Raw genomic sequence first — 22,571 nt, forward strand, 5'->3', positions numbered from 1 at the left:
GCCCTGGGAAAAATAAGCATTAACACTTTCGCTGCAGGTGCGCAACTCACCAGTGCGGCCCGGCAATGTGCGAATGCGGGCTCGTAACACTCTGAAACGGCAGGTAACTGCTCAGAGCAGACGCTCCTAAGCACACCTGAGCTACAGGCTGACATCAAGACCTTGTAAGAGCTGTAGGATCATGTTCTATACTGACTTAATGACTATGCCTTAGATGCATTACTTTAAATAAGCTTCGACTGTATTGTGGTCATGTTTTAAAGTCTGTTTGCTGTCTGACACCTATAGGGGTCACAGGCGTCATTCAAATGTTCGTGATTTGTTGATAATGTAACATAAAATACAATTCAAACAAGCAACAAATCCACTGCATTCACGAAAAATTTGGATTCCAAAACGCAACTTATTAAAAAGGAAAAAGGAAACTGGATTCATTTGAAATTATATTTACTTCAAATGCTCATTTTTAAGATTGACTCTGATAGAGGTCGTCAGTTTAGTAGCATGTTTGCTCCTGGTATGAGAGAACTAGCCGTCTACATTTGTCATAGATGCCCAGGGGATGCCCGGATGTGTAGAAATTTGTAAGTGAAACACACCCTACATGGAGGCTTCTCTAGTGTCCCCCCCATCACTTCAATTGCGGTGCTATTAAAACAAATTTGGCGCAACAATTTCTTTCGCATAAAACTGAAGTAACTCTTTACAACGCAATAAGAAAAAAGTCGACTTAACACAAAAGAAAACCTCATTTTCTGAGTACTCGTGAAAAAAAGTTCTAACATTTCACGTCATAAAAAGAAAACATGCAATATCAAAAGAAATAAAAGTTGTCTTTGATAATCGGAATTTCCTCGATATTATCGCGTTTTTGTTACTTATGGTAAATTATACAGCAGCTCAAGCAGTATCCAGGTTTGTCTGGGCCAGTTGTACACTCGTGTGGTGTATCAGTGCGCTTGCCTTGTTCCACGCACTTCTTACACTGCTTCCTCATAACTTGCTTCTTCCCTGCAGTAGCTCCTCGTTTTTGCACAACGTGTGTCTGTTCTGTTTCTTGCTTACATTTCGTGGAACGTCCATTGGTTGAAACAAGGTCTTTATAATGTTCATTCTGTAATTGTACAACGTCATTTTATTTCCTGACTATTTATTTGTTGTACAGATATAGAGAATTGAAAACTAGCATGTCAATGACATGAAAGAACAGTTTTTTCGGCCAGCAGATAGTCTTTCGATCACATAAATAATACAATAACATCTGTTCTTGTTTATCAGTGCCAGACATACATGCATTGTACCTAATAATAGGCGAAGGTTTCATAACTATTTGCTGGCATGCATTTGTTACTTCTCCATAACATTTAGATGCTCTGTGGAAATGTGGGAAACCTCTTGTCGATCCTTCCATTTTCCAATCATAACTCCATTAGAATACCGCGCAATTGTCTCTCCTCTCCCAAGTTTTGCCGATACAACGTCTTCGGGGGTATATTTCCTATTTCATTTCAGAGTACCTGTGGAAAGTGTTTTTAGGTTCAACAGAGTTGTAGGTAAATGAAAACTGTTACAATAATTGTCCAAGTAAATGTGATGACCAACATGCAGCTTTTCTGCCATCAAATGCAAAACGACCTTTTCAGCGTTACCTTTTCCCACCGTGTCTCCACTACTTCCCATGCACACAGCGCACATATTCATGAAACCGTCTGGATTGTTGAGCATGCACATCTTAATGCCATATTTATAACATTTGATTTTTTATGTATTGTCTGGATGACAATCTTCCCCTCCAAAGAATCATTGATTCATCTATTCATAAATCTCTTGGTCGTACGTTATATAAACGATCGTCAGGTTTCGGGTTTCCTGCAAGTGGATTTTTTGCAAAATGCAGAGTGCATAATATGATCAAATACTGGTATCTGCTTATACTCATCGCTATTCCTCTATTCTCAAACAGCGGTTCTTTTTTCCAGTAGTCTTGTAATCGCAGATACTTAACGTTACCCATATGTAACGAAACACCCAGGAAAACTAGTAATTCTTCTATACTTAGAGGTTTTGTATTTTCGCTACGCAGTATGTTGACTTGTTATCATTCGTTTCGTCAACTACAAGTTGCAATAATTTGTCTGTTACCAATAATCTGAAGAAATCCGTAGGAGAATTGCCAGTGGGATGAATTTACAAAACTTCTTCCTTTGTACATGGGTGATACTTCATATTATGTGGTTCTTTATGCCAGGACTCACCTGAATTATCTCCGTGTGACAGGTCGGGCTCTTTTTCGTCGTCGATTTCCACACAATCATAGTGATCCGTATCGTCAGATTCTGAACTGTCATGAAACAGATTCGAAAGCTGTGCTTCCACGCTATCATCACTCTGCAATTCTTCTGCAGCCTCTAAATGACAATCTCTGTGGTATGCCTCGTCCTCACTGCGCAAAAAATCACTGTCATCTAGTACACTAAGTAACTATTCCTCTGTCAATTTAACACTTTTCCTGCTCCTTTTCACATTGGAAGGTCCAGGTGTCGGCTCGTTAGCCGCCATTATGAACAATATACATTCGATAACCACCCACACAAAATGAAAGTTTACACGCTTTGATGCTACCTTAGACACTGCAACTAGACTGAGTAATCGGACAGCGAGCGCGGACGCTTATAAGTGTAAGCCGCACTGGCTCATGGCTTCTCGTGATGCTTATAAGTGTCAGCCACAGCGAAAGTGTTAATGGGTTACTCTTGCCACATGTACTTGGAGATACTAACCAATCTAAAAAGATTAGAGTTGTTATGACTTTAAAACTTCGTCTGGAAGAAAATGATGTAAATACTGATGTAATGTTGTTCAGTTACACCCTCAGCGACCGTTAGAAACATCTGCACTTACACCCATTACACCCTGTATAAAAAGCAGTCGTCAGTCCAAAGATTGTTTTGAACACAACAGTGTGTTACAACACATTTCTTAAATTAACAATTCATATGGAATTCAATCCAAATACATTCCCTACTGATCAGTTGACAATAATGCTCCATTTTCTTTTTGTGATCACTATACACTCTTCATTTAACACGCCATAAGGCTGGCAAGCCCATACATATTTCCAATAATTGTCAAATGAATGTACATTCTGCTGATTTAAAATGCATTTCCCCTTCTCCAGAAAACAATCACGCAAAATAGATTGTTTAGCTTACGTAACTGTTCATCTTTATCAGCTCAATATTAGCCACAGCCTATAGAATCCAAGCAACTGGCTCAATAAAAATTTAATTTTAGTAGATCCATTAATATATTTCACAACATTCAATATTACCAACAGATCATCGATACTGTTGCACAATTTTATTGACAATCTAATGCAGCTGCCCCCCCCCCCTCAAAAACAAAAAAAAAAATCCTTAGATGGAACTATTTGAGAATCCTGGTATTTTGATGAAACACCTTGTTTATTTTTAAGGCTGATAAAATCTAAAAAAAATTAGAACCTTTTTATATTCAGTGAATACTTCACTTTTAAATATTAACTAATAAAACAGAAATCATAATAAAATAAAAATAGTTTTGTGCAGGGAATACACCATGGCACTAATGATTTCTGTGTAGCACTTACTAACTTTCTGTTGATCACCATTCAGGAAACCCCGGTCTAGGGGACATGTAGAGTCTATTAGACAGCAGTAAAATTTTTCAGCACTGTGGTGAGAGGAGGTTGGCAAGAGAACACCTGTAATGGACCTTGGACCAGTGTTGGTTCTCTTTGCCAATGAGTGCAGGATTTGTCTGATAGTCATCACAAAAGTGTGGATGGGCCAGATACCAATGTACACTACTGGCCATTAAAATTGCTACACCATGAAGATGACATGCTACAAACGCGAAATTTAACCGACAGGAAGAAGATGCTGTGATACGCAAATGATTAGCTTTTCAGAATCATTCACACAAGGTTGGTGCCGGTGGCGACACCTACAACTTGTTGACATGAGGAAAGTTTCCAACCAATTTCTCATACACACACACAGCAGTTGACCGGCGTTGCCTGGTGAAACGTAGTTGTGATGCCTCGTGTAAGGAGGAGAAATGCGTACCATCACATTTGCGACTTTGATAAAGGTCGGATTGTAGCCTATCGCGATTGCAGTTTATCGTATCATGACATTGCTGCTCGCGTTGGTCGATATCCAATGACTGATAGCAGAATATGGAATCGGTGGGTTCAGGAGGGTAATATGGAATGCCGTGCTCGCTCCCAACAGCCTCGTATCACTAGCAGTCGAGATGACAGGCATCTTATCCGCATAGCTGTAACGGATCGTGCAGCCACGTCTCGGCACCTGAATCAACAGATGGGGACTATCAGCTCGGAGACCGTGGCTGTGGTTACCCTTGACGCTGCATCACGGACAGGAGTGCCTGCGATGGTGTACTCAACAACGAACCTGGGTGCATGAATGGCAAAACGTCTTTTTTTTTTTTTTCAGATAAATCCAGGTTATTTTTACAATATCATGATGGTCACATCCGTGTTTGGCGAAATCGTGGTGAACGTACATTGGAAGCGTGTATTCGTCATCGCCATACTGGCGTATCACCCGGCGTGCCATTGCTTACACGTCTCGGTAACCTCTTGTTCGCATTGACGGCACTTTGAACAGTGGATGTTACATTTCAAATGTGTTACGACCCCTGGCTCTACCCCTCATTCGATCCCTGCGAAACCCTACATTTCAGCAGGATAATGCACGACCATATGTTGCAGGTCATGTACGGGCCTTTCTGGATACAGAAAATGTTCGACTGCTGCCCTGGTCAGCACATTCTCCAGATCTCTCACCAATTGAAAACATCTGGTCAATGGTGGCCGAGCAACTGGCTCGTCACAATACGCCAGTCACTACTCTTGATGAACTGTGGTATCGTGTTGAAGCTGCATGGGCAGCTGTACCTGTACACGCCATCCAAGCTCTGTTTGACTCAATGCCCAGGTGTATGAAGGCTGCTAGTATGGCCAGAGGTGGTGGTTCTGGATCTATGCACCCAAATTGCGTTAAAATGTAATCACATGTCAGTTCTAATATAATATATTTGTCAGTGAATACCTGTTTATCATCTGCATTACTTCTTGGTGTAGCAATATTAATGGCCAGTAGTGTACTTTTCAGGCACACAGATCAGAGTGTAGCAAGGAGTTGGGTGGCTCATGTTTCAAGTTGCTGTCTTGTTTGGCCACCTTTCACCAGTATAGAGATTAATTTGAGGCAAGCAGTACTGGGATGGGATCCTCCAACTACTGACTGGCTCTAAAGTCAAAATTTCAGTGATGGATTAATCTTTTGAGACAATTATGCACAAGTACACTATACCCACCTTGTTACAAACTTCCTCCAGACAGCAGGAACCAAGTAAATGGAAAGGCCCAGAGTATCTGCTGACATGATCCTGACTGGCACTGAATGACCTCTTGAGGGGTTTCGTCGAATAAGATGTTCCTCAAACTCTTTTTCACTCGTCACATTGAAGCTGGCTAAGTTCACCCGTGATTACTTGGATTTCAGGAAGTTGGCACCTTTTTTACAAATTTGTTGAGAGCAGAGCACACTAAAATATGATAACTACAATCTAATATTAATTACAGAGTATTCCACACTTCGAGTCTAATGTTCAGCAACCAGAGTGGCACAGTTATTCATTGCAAACAAATCTTCCATGTCATAGAATTTGTTCAGGTTGTTATGGGCAAACAACTGTTAAGATTCCTGCCTTGCCTGACATTCATAACACATCATCACTGATACCCCTCTTCCTCCAATTAGTCTTGCACCTTGTCAGCCCCTGTTCTCAACCTGTTGAGGGTTATCAGGTCCTATATTGGAGACGGCAGCCTGTAGTAACTTCTTTTACTGTCCATAATCCTGCAGGAGATTTTGTTCTCTACAGCACAGTTCAGCAGGCTTCTGCTGATCTTGAAATTGGAGTAGTTGCCTGCTGAACTTGAAATTGGAGTAGTTGTACGTAGGAAATGTTTTCTAGATTTCAATCGTGGTGGATAGGTGTACGTTATCAACAATGGATGCCTTGGTTCTCTTTCTTGGTTCTTTTTTTTTCATTCTCTATTGTTAACTGTCAACTTATATCTGGAGGTGCTACTTCCACGAGTGGAAAGATCTGGTCATCTGGGATTGGTCTCGAGACACCCTATGACAATGGCCTCTCACATTAAGAGCTATATTATCTTGGTTAGCAGGTGCAGAGTTCTTCCAGACTAGTGCAGTGAAGTCCACAGCAATTAAACACAGAGCAAGTGCGAATGTGCAGAAGATGCTGGGCTGTACTCCCAATGTGCTTTTTGTCGGCTTGCAGATGAGGTTGTTCCTGGTGCACATCTTCTGTCTGTTATTGGTAGGCTAAGACACAATCAAACTTTAGGTATTGGGCACCTTCTGTTACATGAGCTCTTAATGGACTTTGAGACCCAACTAAAGCCTCATGTTGCTACTGGATGGAAAGTGCAGAATATTCTTGAAAGTATCTTCTTTACATCTAATCTGTATTGGTGTGTAGTTTTCACTTTAGGAGATGCTTCACCAGGAGGTTAACTTCCCTCAGAAGCTGACGATCAAGAGAGACCTTTACCTTTGAAAGCATAAAGAGTTGGGAGTGCAATTTTCCCGCATTTCCACGGTTTGTTGTACAAGCAGAAAAGTCGGGTGTACTAGATCATTTTAATGAAAATTAGAACTGCTATATGTAGTGATGATGATCATAGTTGCTGCACTAAGACTTTAGATGATCAAAAACAGTCTTCGAAACTGCATGTTTGTTCTAGCATATGTTTCACTTTGCATATTTAAAATATCAGTGGCCTGAAATTACATTTAATGGTTTTTCTTCTAGCTCTAAAAGCAATTCATTTTAAAGCTACTGCAGTCTGATTTGTTTTTCCTTATATCCAAAAGTCTCAGCTTGTGTCAAAAGCAATAATACATGGATAATGTGCATGTAGGTGAGATAAAAAATTGGATGAAAAAACCACTCCTTAATAACCTAAACAAAACACTGTTTTTCAATTGAGAATGAAAACTTTTTAAATGTGATTGATCAGAAAAAAACTGTTTTAAACACACACACACACACACACACACACACACACACACACACACACACACACACACACACACAATTTTCTCCATTGTGCAAACCATCAATAATTTCTTTTGGATAGAGAAAGAATGTCTTACCATTGTTTTCTGATGAAATGATGGCAGATTAGAATATGTAATTATTTTTCATTACTGCCCATTTCAATGATATCATTCCAACATTAATCTAAAATGATTTGGAGAAACCTAAGTCACAACTGGCAATATGATTTGAATCACGTTTCTGCTGAATTGGGAGTGTCACGGTATTCAGCAATAGCTTTTGAGTATTTTATGCAGTTTTTGCAAAACAAATCGAAAACAAAATACAATGCTTGTTCATTTTCAAGGAGGAAATGGGACTACGTACCTTCAAAAGTTTCATAACATTCTCAAAGTTAGTTTCTCTGAAAGTTGTGTATCTATTTCATATTTCTATAGGGGGCAATACTGTGGGATGAACAGCAGACATACATTTTGTATTTCTTTTGGAGTGTCTGATTAAAAACCTGCATTGCAAAGTGTAGTTCCCTATTTGAGTCAAAGAACATGACTTCCGATAAAATTGCAATATCATCTTTTACTAAATTCCAGTTGGATTCTTCTGAAAGTGCCAGTTACAGTCAATTCCATTGTAAGGTGTGTAAATAGAAAAAAATTAATTAGTATGCCTACAAGTCGCATCTATATGAAATAAGAATCAAGCCCTTTCCAGCTGGTGTGGAAGACCCACCTTGTATGAGGTGGAAGGGACTGTAATTTCTCTCCTCCCCCACTGTCTTGAGGTTATCTTTCAGCCAAATTCTTCACCCAGTGTATCACCCACAGATGAAAGTGCAATGTCATCTGTATTCTGTTATTATGGTTATGAATGTTACTTCTTCAGACCAGCAAGGCTTTCATTCCTCACTTTACTATTTCATTACTTTTTGCACCATTTTCATTAATGCTGTAAATCAGTGATGGACGGCAGTTAGTTCATGTAATTGTGCTGGTTTGATGGAAGGGTTGGAGAAGTTGTGTTACCTGATACAGGATGGAGCTGTGTGGAAAATGTGTGTGTTCTGCAAAATACAAAGTAAAATGTAGTGAGATGCTCAGCATTTCAGTGGTACACAAAACAATGCAAAGCCAAGTGAATTACATGGCAAGACAAACGCGGCCACACAACTTCCAGCAGGGGCCATTTTAATGTGGTACTACCATCAGATCATGTGACATCTACAATAATATCTTGTTTTTCAACCAACTGTTCATATCCTAAAAATTTTGTCATAAAATTTCAAAACATGTAAACACAAATGTATGTTCTTTACTAGGCATTTTCCGCATTCCAGTTATCAAATCACATGCAGAATAGGCAGCAATATGTAGTGGAGCACACTGTTCAGCACCAACTGTTGACATGGGGCACCACAGGACACTACATCTGTATGTTCCCATGTGGATCCAACAATATTATCAATTATGACAGCAGTGGACACAGGGCAATCGAGACAGGACTGTGGAGCCTGGTTTGATGCACCAAGTCATTGGTTGTGCCCAGATGTACTTGCCCATGTGAATAGTTGCTCAAAACGTGCACCATTCCACAGTCTTAGGTGGTGGGGATAATATGTCAAGGGGTAAATTCATCTGGGCTTCAAACCTTTGGTAGTACCTGAAGGCATCATGACAGCTGTGGACTACTTGAACAATATTCTGGATCACTTGCATCCCCCCATAGTTGATGTCTTCCCCAGCAGGTTAACTGTTCATGTCACAAGCCAGAACTGTGCTAAAGTGGTATGAGAAACATGGCAGTAAACTCCCACTGAGGTTTAAGTCAACAAATTCGCTTGACCAGAACCTAATGGAACACATCAGTCACGCTACTTGATGCCAACTCTGCACCCACAAACCACCAGCCCATAATTTACGGGAATTAGATGACCTGTGCATAGCCATCTGGTGGCATGTACTTCCAGAAATGTACCAAGGAACTGTTGACTCCATATCATGTAGAATTCCTATTGTATTGCATTCCAAAGACATACCCACATGCTATTCAGCAGGATTTCATAATGTTATGGCTCACCAATGCACATGGCCTGTTGTACATTCCAGCTCATGAAAGTCATCCTACATTACATTACAAGTCAATGAAGGGCAATCACTTGCCAATTAAAGTCAATAAATTCATTTTGCAGCATATGTAATACAGAAAGGTTTGCAACCATACATTTGGAAATGAACCCTTTACTGCTAGCGACTTATGCCGGTGCATAGTCAACGTGCCTCCAGCAGCGCTAAGGGTGTGTGTGTGTGTGTGTGTGTGTGTGTGTGTGTGTGTGTGTGTGTGTGTGTGTGTGTGTGAGAGAGAGATTATATATAACGATTTTCTTTGGGCCTTTGTCCCACTTCAATGCAGGGTCGGCCTTGTTACTATGGACTTGGCGATGTTAGTGTCAGAGGGTGGCCGGATGTTGCAGTTTGTAGGATTACTTGTGACACTGATGGCAGAAGTGGTAGTTTGTCAGCATCACTGCATGCTTTGTATTGGGTCATTGTATTTGCAAATGTACAAACACATGCTGTCTGATAAGGAAATAGAACATATTTTCATCAGAATTGGAAATGAAAGTGACCTTTCTTTTTCTGAAATTGAGGACACTGTGTCTCATCCTTTAACATCTCGGGGGCCATGATGTAATTTTTCTCATTGCACACTTTTTCCTTTGAAAAGTATGACGGGCAGTAGTATTGAAGATAGCATGCCCCCCAGTGACGAAGAAAAGTTTATGGGGAAATTTCAGTGATACAGGAAGGAGCTGAATTCCAGGCTTCATGATTTTGATACAGTACGTTAAGTGTGACTCTCATACTTCCGGTAAACCCTAGTGCACTAAAAGTTTATCAGGCACTGTTCAGAGGAACTGGTCTCAATTATTGTGGATGACACTAACTGCTACTACATTAAACAGAGTACAACTCTTTACACGAAAACCCGTTTGAAGGCCTGCAATGATACATGCAGAAATGTGTTATTTCCTAGCCATAACTCTTCTCATAGCAGTAACTAAAAAACTGTAATATTATGAATATTGGTCAAATGATCCTCACCTCAAAACTCCAATTATTGGTGAAATAATGTCTTGTGACATATTTATTGTTACTTCAAATGCTGCATTTTTACACTAACATTGTCTGCTGAAGATGACAAAATAATATCATTGTTTCACACTTGGAATGTTCAGAAACGCGGTCACTCCATTCCAAGGAGTTTGCATCGATCCTACCGTTCAAGGGAGCCTTGGCATTCAAACTGTTCATTCCATCTAAAAGACGCTTTGGTATAAAAATATTTATTCTGTGATTTTGATACAGGATTGGTACTTAACTTTTTAGTTTGTACTAGTGCAAAGTGTGACATAGGAGACAGTGAAGACTATTTAGGAGTTACTGGCAATATAGTGACAACTGTTTTGCAACCTTATTTGGGACAAGGCACATGCTGTATGTGGACAACTGGTACATTAACCAATACGTCTTCCATGAAAGAGGAATAAATGCAGCAGGTACAATTCGCAAGAACAGGAAAGTTTCAACAAAAGTTGAAGTCAAATTGCAAAAACAAGTGATGGAATTTAGGCCAACACACACTGTATGGCTTTGAAGCAGCATAACAAAAAAGATGTATAGGTGTTGGCAACATAACATACAGCTGAAATGAAATTAACTGGGAAAATAGACCATCAAGTTGACTGAAACATTTCAACCAAAATGTGGGTTGATTATGAATCTACAGTTGCAGTGGACAAAAGCGACATGCTACTTAGATTAGAGGAATGTGATTGCAAAACATTAAAATAGCCCAAAAAACATGTTTCTCACTCCTTAGATGTGCATGCTAAATTCCCATGTTATTTAAAATGGTCATAGTGTTAAGAATATTTCAACTGCTGAATTTCATCTCGGCCTCATTCATGAAATGAAATGGTAGAGACATAACACCAATAAAAGAAAGCATCAGGAGGTCATCAATCAGATGAAGATTAGCCACTGCTGTTTGAAAAAGGCACTTTCCAAGCACTGGTGAATCATCAGGATTGACATGTAAGTAGATGCATCATATGCAGCAAGAACACAATATGAAAGGAATCATGTTATTGCTGTAAACAATGTGACACTGGACTGCGTGTTGTGCATTATTTCAAAACATATCACACACAACTTTCGGACATGTAATTTTTTTTTTGTAATATTACCTAGAGTTAGAAACTTCAATAATAAAGATTATTCAAAGCACAATTTATTTTAAGAATTTACTGTTGAGAATAAATATATAAAAGCCTGCAATGATGATGGTTCTACACTGCAGATCTCAGTGCCGTATCATGTCCATCACGATGAGCACAGCAGCCTGACCACACACAGATACACACACTTTTATGGCACACTCAGCAGTGAAAAGGTTAATTGAGCAAAACTTCATTGTGCAAATGGCAGTTGCATGGTAATGGTGTATTACGTATATCACCACAAGGAACAGTGTTTCAGCAACAGCAATAAATTAAGCACATTAGTGAAAAGGTATAACATATATTGTAACTGTTGATATGACTTTACAAATGAATCAACTTATTTACATGAACATATCATCATATCCTGGAGGAGGTAAGTGATCGTGATCTGGCATGCCGAATCCGCCTCTGCTTGGACCGCCTCGACCTCCTCGGCGGCCCAACCCAGGAGGACCAAAGGGATCAAACCTTGCTCCAGGAGGCACAGCACCTCTGTAAATATATGGAAAATGGAATATCATTAGTTTCTCCATGTGCTGATTCTGCATCAGTTTGTACAATTAATGAAAAACTCCTCCAGTTGCTGGATAGAACTTCATTTAGTCACCTATCAGTTTCAACCTTTATATTAGGCCATTTCCAGTGGTTCTGAAAATTGCCATGAATGTGATATACATACACACTGTATATAATAGAAAATGATAAAATAAGGTTTACATAGGTATAAGTACATACAGAGTATAAAATTCATGTTATACTCTAGAGAAGAAACATTCAAATGATAAAATTACATGTCAGTTGGATTTAAAATGTCACTTGTCCAATGATATTATGAGCCATATGAGTGTTTTGAGACACTATAATTTATTACATTACAAGTATTCTTTAGGTCTAAGATGATTTATGTTTTGATATATTTGGAAATTCAAAATTGTATGTTTTACAAATAAAAGGCTAAAAACAGTTTCTTATACCTAACAAAAGTTTAAAATAGTTGTAGACGACGGGGAAATTCAAGTCACGTCTACATTTATCTCCTCTAATATGCAAAGTTTCAAACAGGAAAAGGCAGAGACTGTTACGGTAGCTTGGGCACATTGTGGACTGCTTACATAGCATGATCACAAACATCTAGGTACAGCTGTACAGTTGCGCAGTAACTTTAAGAAAGTCATCAATAATGGGCCAGCAGATGTCCACAAAACTGATGCTTTAACGTGTGCATTGCTCACTGAGCATCTGTCCATTTGGGTGTAGATTTGTTTCTTCATCTATGTTCATAGAGTACCACTTCTTCATTGTATTAAGTAATACGTAAAACTGATCCAAATAACACAAATATCACTTTATCCATAAACCCCTGAACAATAATGGAAATAAGCCTCTCATGAATCCACACATAACAAGACACAGAACAACTGATATGACTGGTGCAATTAGATCAACATAGAGTGAGTCAGTCAGTGCTGTTCTGTGCATATATAAGCATGAGTCATTGACAGATGACACAACAGAGGCAATGCCATGGGCATACCTCCCACAGGTGGCCTCCAGCAGCTGGCCCATGCTGATACAGTTGGCGACCAATTCATGAACACATGCACAGTGAGACCACACTTGGTGCATTCACACTCTGGCATGCTAGCAGCACGATACAGCACACCCTCCCTCATATGAAGTGGGCAGCCAGGCAATGGAGGTGATGCCAGCAGCCCAAAGAGAGGGACACCATCAGATCCGGAGCATTGGCAGCCGTTGCCAATGGAGTGGAGGGACGATGTGTCAGCCGGGCACCGGAGCACTGGGCTGGAACGGGCGGGCATGCCCAAGGGTGCTGGGCCCGCGCGGCACCCTGTGACAGCACTGGAGAGGTGTCATCACCATCCCTGCGTCGTCAACGGGCATGTTCCAGCACAGAGAACAGGGGGGCTGGACCCATCAGCAATGATGGCTGAGGCAATGATGGCAGGTGGAGGTGGCCCAATTGGAACAGCAGATTGCGGCAATGGACCCGAAGCCAGAGACAGAATGCCTGCCGCCGGGAAGCTCGAACCCCACGGTGTCACATGTGGAGGAGATAGGTGACGAGGAGCCTGAAGCAGGCTGTGGGAGGGCAGACTGCAGTGATGGAAGCCAAACCCATGAACTGATAGCTTCCAGTGGTGAGCGGGGTCGCAACTGATCAAAGTGGCATGCCAAAAGCCCGTTGGCTGTAGGGGTGTCGCAAATACAGCAGTGGGTGATCAAACACTCATGCTCACACCAGTGATCCCAGTGTGGTGAAGAAAACGGAGAAGGGCACCGTCTGGAAAACAATCTACAACAAACTTTTTCATTTGGGACTTGAAAATACACTCTAGTCGTCCTGCCTCACAATTTGATCAAGAGTAGAATGGTGACGCAGTAACATGACAAATGCAGTGGTGGGAACAAAATAACTGATAGGTGGGAAAAACAAACTGGGGTCCATTAACGAAAACTAAAATACAAGGCAACCCTTCAACAGCAAAATCCCTCAAAAGCATATGAATTCTGGCCTCAGCTGACATTGATGCATACTGGAGAATGTAAGGCAACTGGGCAAATGCTTGCACAATCGAGAATCAACAGAAACTAAAGAAGGGACCTGCAATGTCTACATGAATACATTCCCATGGCTGGAAGGAAGCGAACCAAGGGAACAGGGACACCCTGGGAGCTGTCTGTTTGGCACACTGCTCACAAACCATGACAAAATGGATGATTTTGCCATCAATCCCTGCCCGCAAAAGATATCTCCTAGCTAACAGTTTAGTGCACCCAACTCCCCAGTGGTCCTGGTAGAGAAGGTGTAGAACATCTTGCTGTAAGGCAGTGGGTGACTGCTCTGGGAGAGAGGTCTCCCGTGGACATTAGCAAAACACCATCAAACACGGAGAGGCAATACAATAAGGAAAACTAGTTGCACAGGGGGTCTGAAGCCCAACCTTGCAGTTTATCTGACTGAACCATCTGGCAGAGAACTGGGCCTGTGGACACGGCAGCTGCTATGTGCGAATTCCTTGACCACAGCCCGTGTTTCAATAGCAAGATGGAAGCAAAGCAATTCTTCATGATCAAAGTCACAATAAGGATCCACAAGGAGGTCGGACAACGCATCTGCATTGGCATGTTTAGCCATAGGTCAAAAATGAATTTTTTAATTGAGTAAAACAAGAAGAGCACCCAGCTGTCTTGTCAGGCAAGGAAGTGTGAGAGTTAATCAAGGAAACCATGGGTTCATTGTCAGTAATAAGGGTGAAACACGGAAAAAAACCACCATAAAATTTCCAGATAGCATAGACTGCAGCAAGAGCCTCTTTTTTTTCCCCATCTGAGGGTGACACTGCTGGGCCAGAGAGAGAGATTTAGAGGCATAAGCAATAGTTCTTTCAGAGTCATGAGAATATCAGTGCACTAGGGTTGTGTCAAGGCCATATACTATGAGGCATCAGTTGCCAGGACAGTGTGTTGGTCCAGAGAGAACATAGTTAAACAAGGAGCCGAGAGGAGTTTGGATTTCAACATTTGAGAAGCACATTCGCCGTCCAGGCTACAGCAATAAGATACATTCTTGTGTAACAAGGAATGAAACGGGTGGCCAATGTGGCTGCCCCCAGCAGGAATTTATGTTAGTAGGCTATCTTCCCTATGAAGGCCTGAAGCTCCTGCATGGATGAGGGGAGAGGCATAGACGTAACAGTGGAGATGTGATCTTGCAGACGGTGAACCCCATCTCACAAGACCTCAAGTTAACAATAGAGGGTTGAAAACACAGATTTTGTGAGGTTACACCATAAGCCTGTGGACTCTTAAGACAGCAATATCATCCAGATAATTAATGCAACCCAGGATAGGCATAGTCAACAGCTCTAAAAATAACTGGAAAATACTATGAGCACTAGCCACACCAAAAGGAAGGCACAAATATTGATACAGACCAAAAAGAATATTATTCAAAACCAGAACTTGCCTAGACTCTTTGTCCGCAAGCACCTGCAGATATGCTTCTGACGAATCAATTTTAGAAAAGTACTGGCCACCCAAAATTTTTGCCAACAGTTCCTCCTTGCGTGGAAGAGTATACATATCCACAATTGACAGTGCATTGACAGCTGTACTGAAGTCACCATAGAGGCAAAGTCTCCCCAATGGCTTCCGAACTACAACCAGTGGAGGCGACCATTCACTAGCCGTAAAAGGTTTCACCAACCCTAATGGTTGAAGTCTGTCCAATTCTGCTTTCACTTGATCTTTCAGGGTGACAGGAATAGTGTGTGCACAACAAAACTGAGGCCGAGCTGTGGATTTCAAAGAAATATGAACAGAAAAATTCATAGCACACCCTATACCTTCCAAAAACAAGTCCAAAAACTCTTCACACAGTGTTTCCAATTGAGAATATGGTACCTGATTGGAGAAAGGTGGACTAAATAGGTGACAGAAAATCCAAATATCTGAAATGTGTCCATCCTGAACCAGTTCTAAACACTGGCATCAGCAACCACCAAAGATGTAAAGGAATGAACCACTGACTTTTAAGAGGCAGATGCTGTAAATTGTGCCAATAGCACAATGTTCTGTTTGTTATAGCTGACTAGATTCCGTGTGACCAGTGTCAATGGCAGTGAACCTAAACTCACATAGGTTTGAGAATTCAATAATGTCACTGCAGCACCTGTGTCAACCTGTAGCTGGAGCACTTGATGAAAAACACTTTAACTCAATAAACAGCTTGAGAGAAGTCACAAGAATTGGAGTAACACAGTTTATGTTCATGTGCATATCCTGAGTAACCTTTGGCAATCGACACACAGAGATGTGGTCTTTCTTCTGGCAACTATTACAAGTAGCTCAGAAGGCAGTGCACACCATACGTTTATACTGGATAAAAAACAGAAAGGACACGACAGAAACAGAGAATGCTGATGCAGGTGCTGTGGCGGTTGTGCCTGTGGGGCTGGCCTTTGTCTGCTCGGCACTGGTCCTGCCTGTTTACAGCTACCATTGCCATTTCCTCACGCAAGCTATCTGTCGTCCGAGTGGGCACATCTTGTGACACTACTGCCACATCACCCAACATTTCAATTTGGTCACCCACTGCCCAAGAAACTTCAACAGATTGTGCTATTTGCAATACTTCTGCAACTGGGAGGTTTCCACAGAGTAAAGCTTTCTGGCGCACTCTCTTGTCCGAAGCTAAAGAGATAATTGTGTTGCACAACATAGAGTCTGGATACGAGTCATTATGGGGTTGAGTAAGCTAAGGCCGTGAAGTTCTGCTGCCCGAGCCCAGTATGCCCAGTTTCTTGAGGCATTGATAGAATTCAACTTGTGCCTCTATGACATGCCTTCATTTGTAATGGTAGTTGGACAATATACTGCACATGTGATCAAAAGTAAGAGCTGCTGGTTCTTGTAAAGGGGCACGCTAACACCGTAATTGATATGTTTTAGGTGTTTAGTTGGATACACAAGAGGAGGGCTTTTCAGAAATTTTGAGTCTGTCACACCAAAAACCATAAAATGCTGTCAGAATCTTTTTTTGTAGGCTTCCAAATCCTCAGTTGAATTATCATACAGAGGAAAAGTGGGTGGATGTACCGGTGCAACGGTACCCTGTCTGTCAACGGAAGCTGACAAAGTGGTCACTGCCGAAGTACACTGTTTAGTCACGGCCGGCAGCATGGCATTCATAATGACTAACTTGATGAAATAACAATTGAAAACTGCACACATGGAAACCATTCACTCATTGCCAATCATGCAGTAAAAACAAATATGGCTTTATTCATAAACCTCTCAACAGCAACAAAAATAAGCCTCTCACGTAACAAGACACACTGATGTGAGCAGTAGAACTGGATGTACATAGAGAGAGTCAGTCAGAACTGCTCCATGCATTTATATGTGCATGTTGCCAGCAGATGGGGTGGCAGAGACTGCACTGCACACTCACCTTCCACAGGCCGCCTCCAGTGGCCAGCCCATGCTGATACAGTTGAGGGTCAATTCAAGCACACACGCACAGCGACACCATACTTGGCACAAGCACGCTTACACTCACATGCACTAGTAGCAAGATACAGGAACTTTCAATACTGTACACCACGATATTGGTGGATATATTTCCTACCCATTTTCTTTTTAATTCTGTGTGTTCTTTATTGTCTTTTAAAATTCCTTCCTGTCTGTGCGATGTAGCTAGCATTACAATCAGAGAAGTAAATTTTATACGAGCCACTGTTTTAGTGTAAGTTTTATATTGTATTAATGTCATGTATGAAGAGAGATGACAGTGAATGTTCAGGTTTATATGTGACATGTACATTATGTGTGGTTTTTTTTAAATGGTTACTCAGTCTGTATGACAGTTGGCCACAGAAAGGTAGTAATACAAATTGTCTTTTATGTAGCACCTCTATTTGTGTCAATTGATTTATTTATAGAAAATAAATTTTGGAATAGGTCAAAACATAAATCCCCTTAAATCCAAAAAATACTTATACACTCCTGACATGCCCATATTTCTTACATTGGGCATGAAACATTTAAATCCACCTGACTTGTACTTTTCACAGTATAGGAAGAGACAGACTGCGTGGCACTCCTCGAAATATACTGATACTAGACCTGATTCATTCCTAACACCAGCCCAGTTTTGTCTACGGACATCTAACAACATCTGTGATTCGCAGGGCTGTCATATGTCATCTTTGCTTGTATGTTCTTGGTGCACAAAAAACCTATGTTTTGAACATTGTATCAATATTTCACATTTTTGCGGTAATTACAAGAAATAAAATTTGGACGTGTTCTAAACCGTATATTTATTTGTGTTTATTTCATAGCTGTTTGGAAAGAATGTTGTAGATAATATATCAGCCATATTTGTCAACGAATGTTTAATTATCATATGATCGCTTTCACTGGGGGAATCAGCTCTATCACTGCTGTGGCAAGAGAGTGGCACATAGCTAACGCCACCTTGTCCCTAGATGGTGTTGGTATAATGTAGCGAGAGAGGTCAGGGTTGTACAAGAGGCAGTTATAAGCGCGGAAACCATGCGACAATAATGTCTTACTTCATAAAATTGTTTACAGACTTCCAGGTCATGTCAGCAGCTAAAATTCTGCATACAGACTTCTTGCAATGTTAACTCACAGTGGTGTAAAAAGCAACACAGGTTTCGACATGACAAGTCTGACCATTCCCTGGAACTCTGCAAGGATGGCACATACAAGGAGCAACAGATACCTTAGGACTTTGGAAAGGAGTTGTCCTAATCCATGGTCTAAGCACCATCCAAGAGGGGGGGAGTTACAGGAGGAAAGACACGGGGCGCAGTCCAGTGAGTGCAGATGGAGATCCAGACAGAGGGTAGTGAGACGCATGCCAACCGGCAATCCCACCTGTGGGCGGGTGTTAAGAGGGAGACATCCCTCATTGGTGAAGAGCAGAGGGTATACAGGATGGTCAGGGAACTGGCGAATGGCGACTGCGTAAGAAACGAGGAGTTGGCTCCATCAGATGTGTGTATGGGGAATCCCTGCTTCTGTGACGAGACTATCAACAAGACTAGTGCGAAAGGCACCAATAGCCAAACGCACCCCACACTGATGGACTGGGTCAAGGAGTTTCAAAGTGGAAGGAGCTGCTATCATAATCAAGTGTGGACAAAACCAGAGCACAGTAAATATGGAGAAGAGTGGAACAGTCTGCACCCCAAGATGTGTGGGCCAGTAGGCGGAGAGTATTAAGCTTCCGAATGCATGTAGTCTTTAGGTGACGAATGTGGGGCAGCCATGTCAGCCTGTTATAAAAAATAAGGCCCAAGAAACGGGACTGTGTTACATCATCAAGGAGCTTGTTGCCCAAATAAAGTTCTGGATCAGGGTGTACTGTGGGTTGACGACAAAAATGCATAACCCACATTTTGGAGGAAAACTGGAAGCCATGGATGGTGGCCCACGTAGAGGCCCGTCGGATGGCGCCTTGGAGCTGGTGCTCAGCAGACGCTATTGAGTGGGAGCTGCACCAGATGCACAAATCGTCAACGTACAACGCCGGGGTAACCAGAGGCCCAACAGAGGTCACAAGCCCATTTATGGCAATGAGGAAGAGCGTGACACTTAGCACAGAACCCTGTGGGATACCATTCTCCTGAATCTGAGGGGTGCCAACTCGAACCCGGAAGAGGCGCTACGATAAAAACTCGTGGATAAAAATTGGAAGGGGACCACAGAAGCCCCAGTCATGGAGGGTAAATAAAATGTGATGGCACCAAGCCATGTCATACGCCTTATGTAGGTCAAAGAACACTGCTACAAGGTGCTGGCGGTGAGTAAAAGCCTGTCAGATGGCTAATTCCAATTGAAATAAATGGTCAGTTGGAGATCGCCCTACCCGGAAGCCACACCGATATAGTGACAGAAGACCCGGAGATTCGAGTACTCAGCATAATCTGGCATTGATCATCCCTTCAAGTAGTTTACAAAGCACATTTGTAAGGCTAATGGGGCAGTAGCTATTGAGAGACATGAGATTTTCCCAGGTTTAAGGATGGGTAAAAATATACTGTCTCGCCACTGCGACAGAAAAGCACCCGTGAGCCAGATGTGATTGAAGACCCTAAGCAGCTACTGCCTCTGGGGAACATCCAAGTGTTGAATCATCTGATTGTGAATGGAGTCTGGCCCTGTGGCTGTGTCTCGTGAAGAGCTAAGAGCCTGCACCAATTCCCATTCAGTGAAAGGAGTATTGTAGGGCTCAACGTGGTGCAGGAAGAAATGGAGGGGGGTCTGTTCAACTCTGCATTTCTGCTGGAGAAAGGCAGGAGGATAGGAAGGGGACAACGATGCCATCACACAATGTGTCACAAGGTGTTCTGTGAGGACCAATGGATCACTGCACAGAGCTCCTTGGATGTTCAGACCATGGACAGTTGACTGTTGCTGGCAGCCCAGAATGCTACGGACCTTCAACTAAACCTGTGATAAAGAGGCATATGTCCCCAGGGAGAAAACATAGCGCTCCCAGCATTCATTTTTATTCTGATTAATAATGTAACAAGCCTTAGCACGAAGATGCTTAAAAGTGAGGAGGAATTACTTTTTCCCTTCCAATGTATATGTGGAAATGCTCTCTGAAACACAGGTGAAACATTTATGAATTACCTGTATAATATCAATATACAAAAAGTACATCAACAGTTATCTCAACTGACAAAACTCCTGTACCAGTACATACACATGAATGTATGAGGAAAGGCCACCACTTACCATACAGAAGGTGTGCTCAGTGCTTATTCTTCATGGTGGTTGGTTGTCTTTCGTCATACCACTGTTTATAGTACAGTCATGACTCTCTCAAATTAATAGTAAGTTGTTGATGATGATGATCATGATAATAATAATAATAATAATAATAATAACAATAATAATAATCAAAAAGCTTTTGATAGTGTACCCCACTCATGGTTACTACAAATATTGGAAATATACAAAGTAGATCCTAAATTGATACAGTTCCTAAACATAGTAATGAAAAATTGGAAAACCACACTTAATATCCAAACAAATTCAAATAATATCACATCACAGCCAATATAGATTAGACGTGGAATTTACCAAGAAGACTCATTAAGTCCTTTCTGGTTCTGCCTTGCTCTGAACCCACTATCCAACATGCTAAATAATACAAATTATGGATACAATATTACTGGAACATACCAACACAAAATCACACATTTGCTATACATGGATGATCTAAAACTACTGGCAGCAACAAATCAACAACTCAACCAATTGCTAAAGATAACAGAAGTATTCAGCAATGATATAAATATGGCCTTTGGAACAGACAAATGTAAGAAAAATAGCATAGTCAAGGGGAAACACACTAAACAAGAAGATTACATATTGGATAACCACAGCAACTACATAGAAGCGATGGAAAAAACAGATGCCTAAAAAATATCTAGGATACAGACAAAAAATAGGAATAGATAATACAAATATTAAAGAAGAACTAAGAGAAAAATATAGACAAAGACTAACAAAAATACTGAAAACAGAATTGACAGCAAGAAACAAGACAAAAGCTATAAATACTTACGCTATACCAATATTGACCTACTCATTTGGAGTAGTTAAATGGAGTAACACAGACCTAGAAGCACTCAATACACTTACACGATCACAATGCCACAAATATAGAATACATCACATACATTCAGAAACAGAAAGATTCACATCAAGCATAAAGGAAGGAGGAAGGGGATTTATCGACATAAAAAAACCTACATTATGGACAGGTAGAAAATCTAAGAAAATCCTTTATAGAACGAACAGAAACTAGCAAAATACACAAAGCAATCATTCATATAAATACATCAGCTAAACCATTGCAATTTTATAACCACTTCTACAACCCTTTAGATCACATAACATCAACAGATACAAAGAAAGTAAATTGGAAAAAGAAAACACTACATGGCAAGCACCCGTGTCATCTAACACGGCCACACATTGATCAAGACGCATCCAACACATGGCTAAGAAAAGGCAATATATACAGTGAGACAGAAGGATTCATGATTGCAATACAAGATCAAACAATAAACGCCAGATATTACAGCAAGCATATTATTAAAGATCCCAATACCACAACAGATAAATGCAGACTTTGCAAACAACAAATAGAAACAGTAGATCACATCACAAGCGGATGTACAATACTAGCAAATACAGAATACCCCAGAAGACATGGCAATGTAGCAAAAATAATACGTCAACAACTTGCCATACAACATAAACTAATAAAACAACACGTTCCCACATACAAGTATGCACCACAAAATGTACTGGAGAATGATGAATACAAGTTATACCGGAACAGAACCATTATAACAGATAAAACAACACCACATAACAAACCTGACATCATACTCACCAATAAAAAGAAGAAATTAACACAACTAATCGAAACATCCATACCCAATACAACAAATATACAGAAGAAAACAGGAGAAAAAATTGAAAAATACATCCCACTGGCTGAGGAAGTCAAGGAAATGTGGCATCAGGATAAAGTTGACATTGTACCAATTAT

The 22,571-nt window shown here is 41.0% G+C and overlaps 1 protein-coding gene across 1 annotated transcript in view; it reads right to left on the minus strand.

The window, feature by feature from the left end:
* Positions 1 to 11,718: 11,718 nt before the first annotated feature.
* Positions 11,719 to 22,571, minus strand: part of LOC124776610 (proteasome inhibitor PI31 subunit) — an 83,321-nt gene continuing 72,468 nt past the window's right edge. Inside the window, exon 5 of the mRNA XM_047251683.1 lies at positions 11,719 to 11,932. Coding sequence (XP_047107639.1) covers positions 11,782 to 11,932 — 151 coding nt within the window. The 3' untranslated portion in view covers positions 11,719 to 11,781. The remainder of the gene's footprint in view (positions 11,933 to 22,571) is intronic.

Source organism: Schistocerca piceifrons, chromosome 2 (genome assembly GCF_021461385.2).
Source record: "Schistocerca piceifrons isolate TAMUIC-IGC-003096 chromosome 2, iqSchPice1.1, whole genome shotgun sequence".
NCBI classification, from domain to species: Eukaryota; Metazoa; Arthropoda; class Insecta; order Orthoptera; family Acrididae; genus Schistocerca; species Schistocerca piceifrons.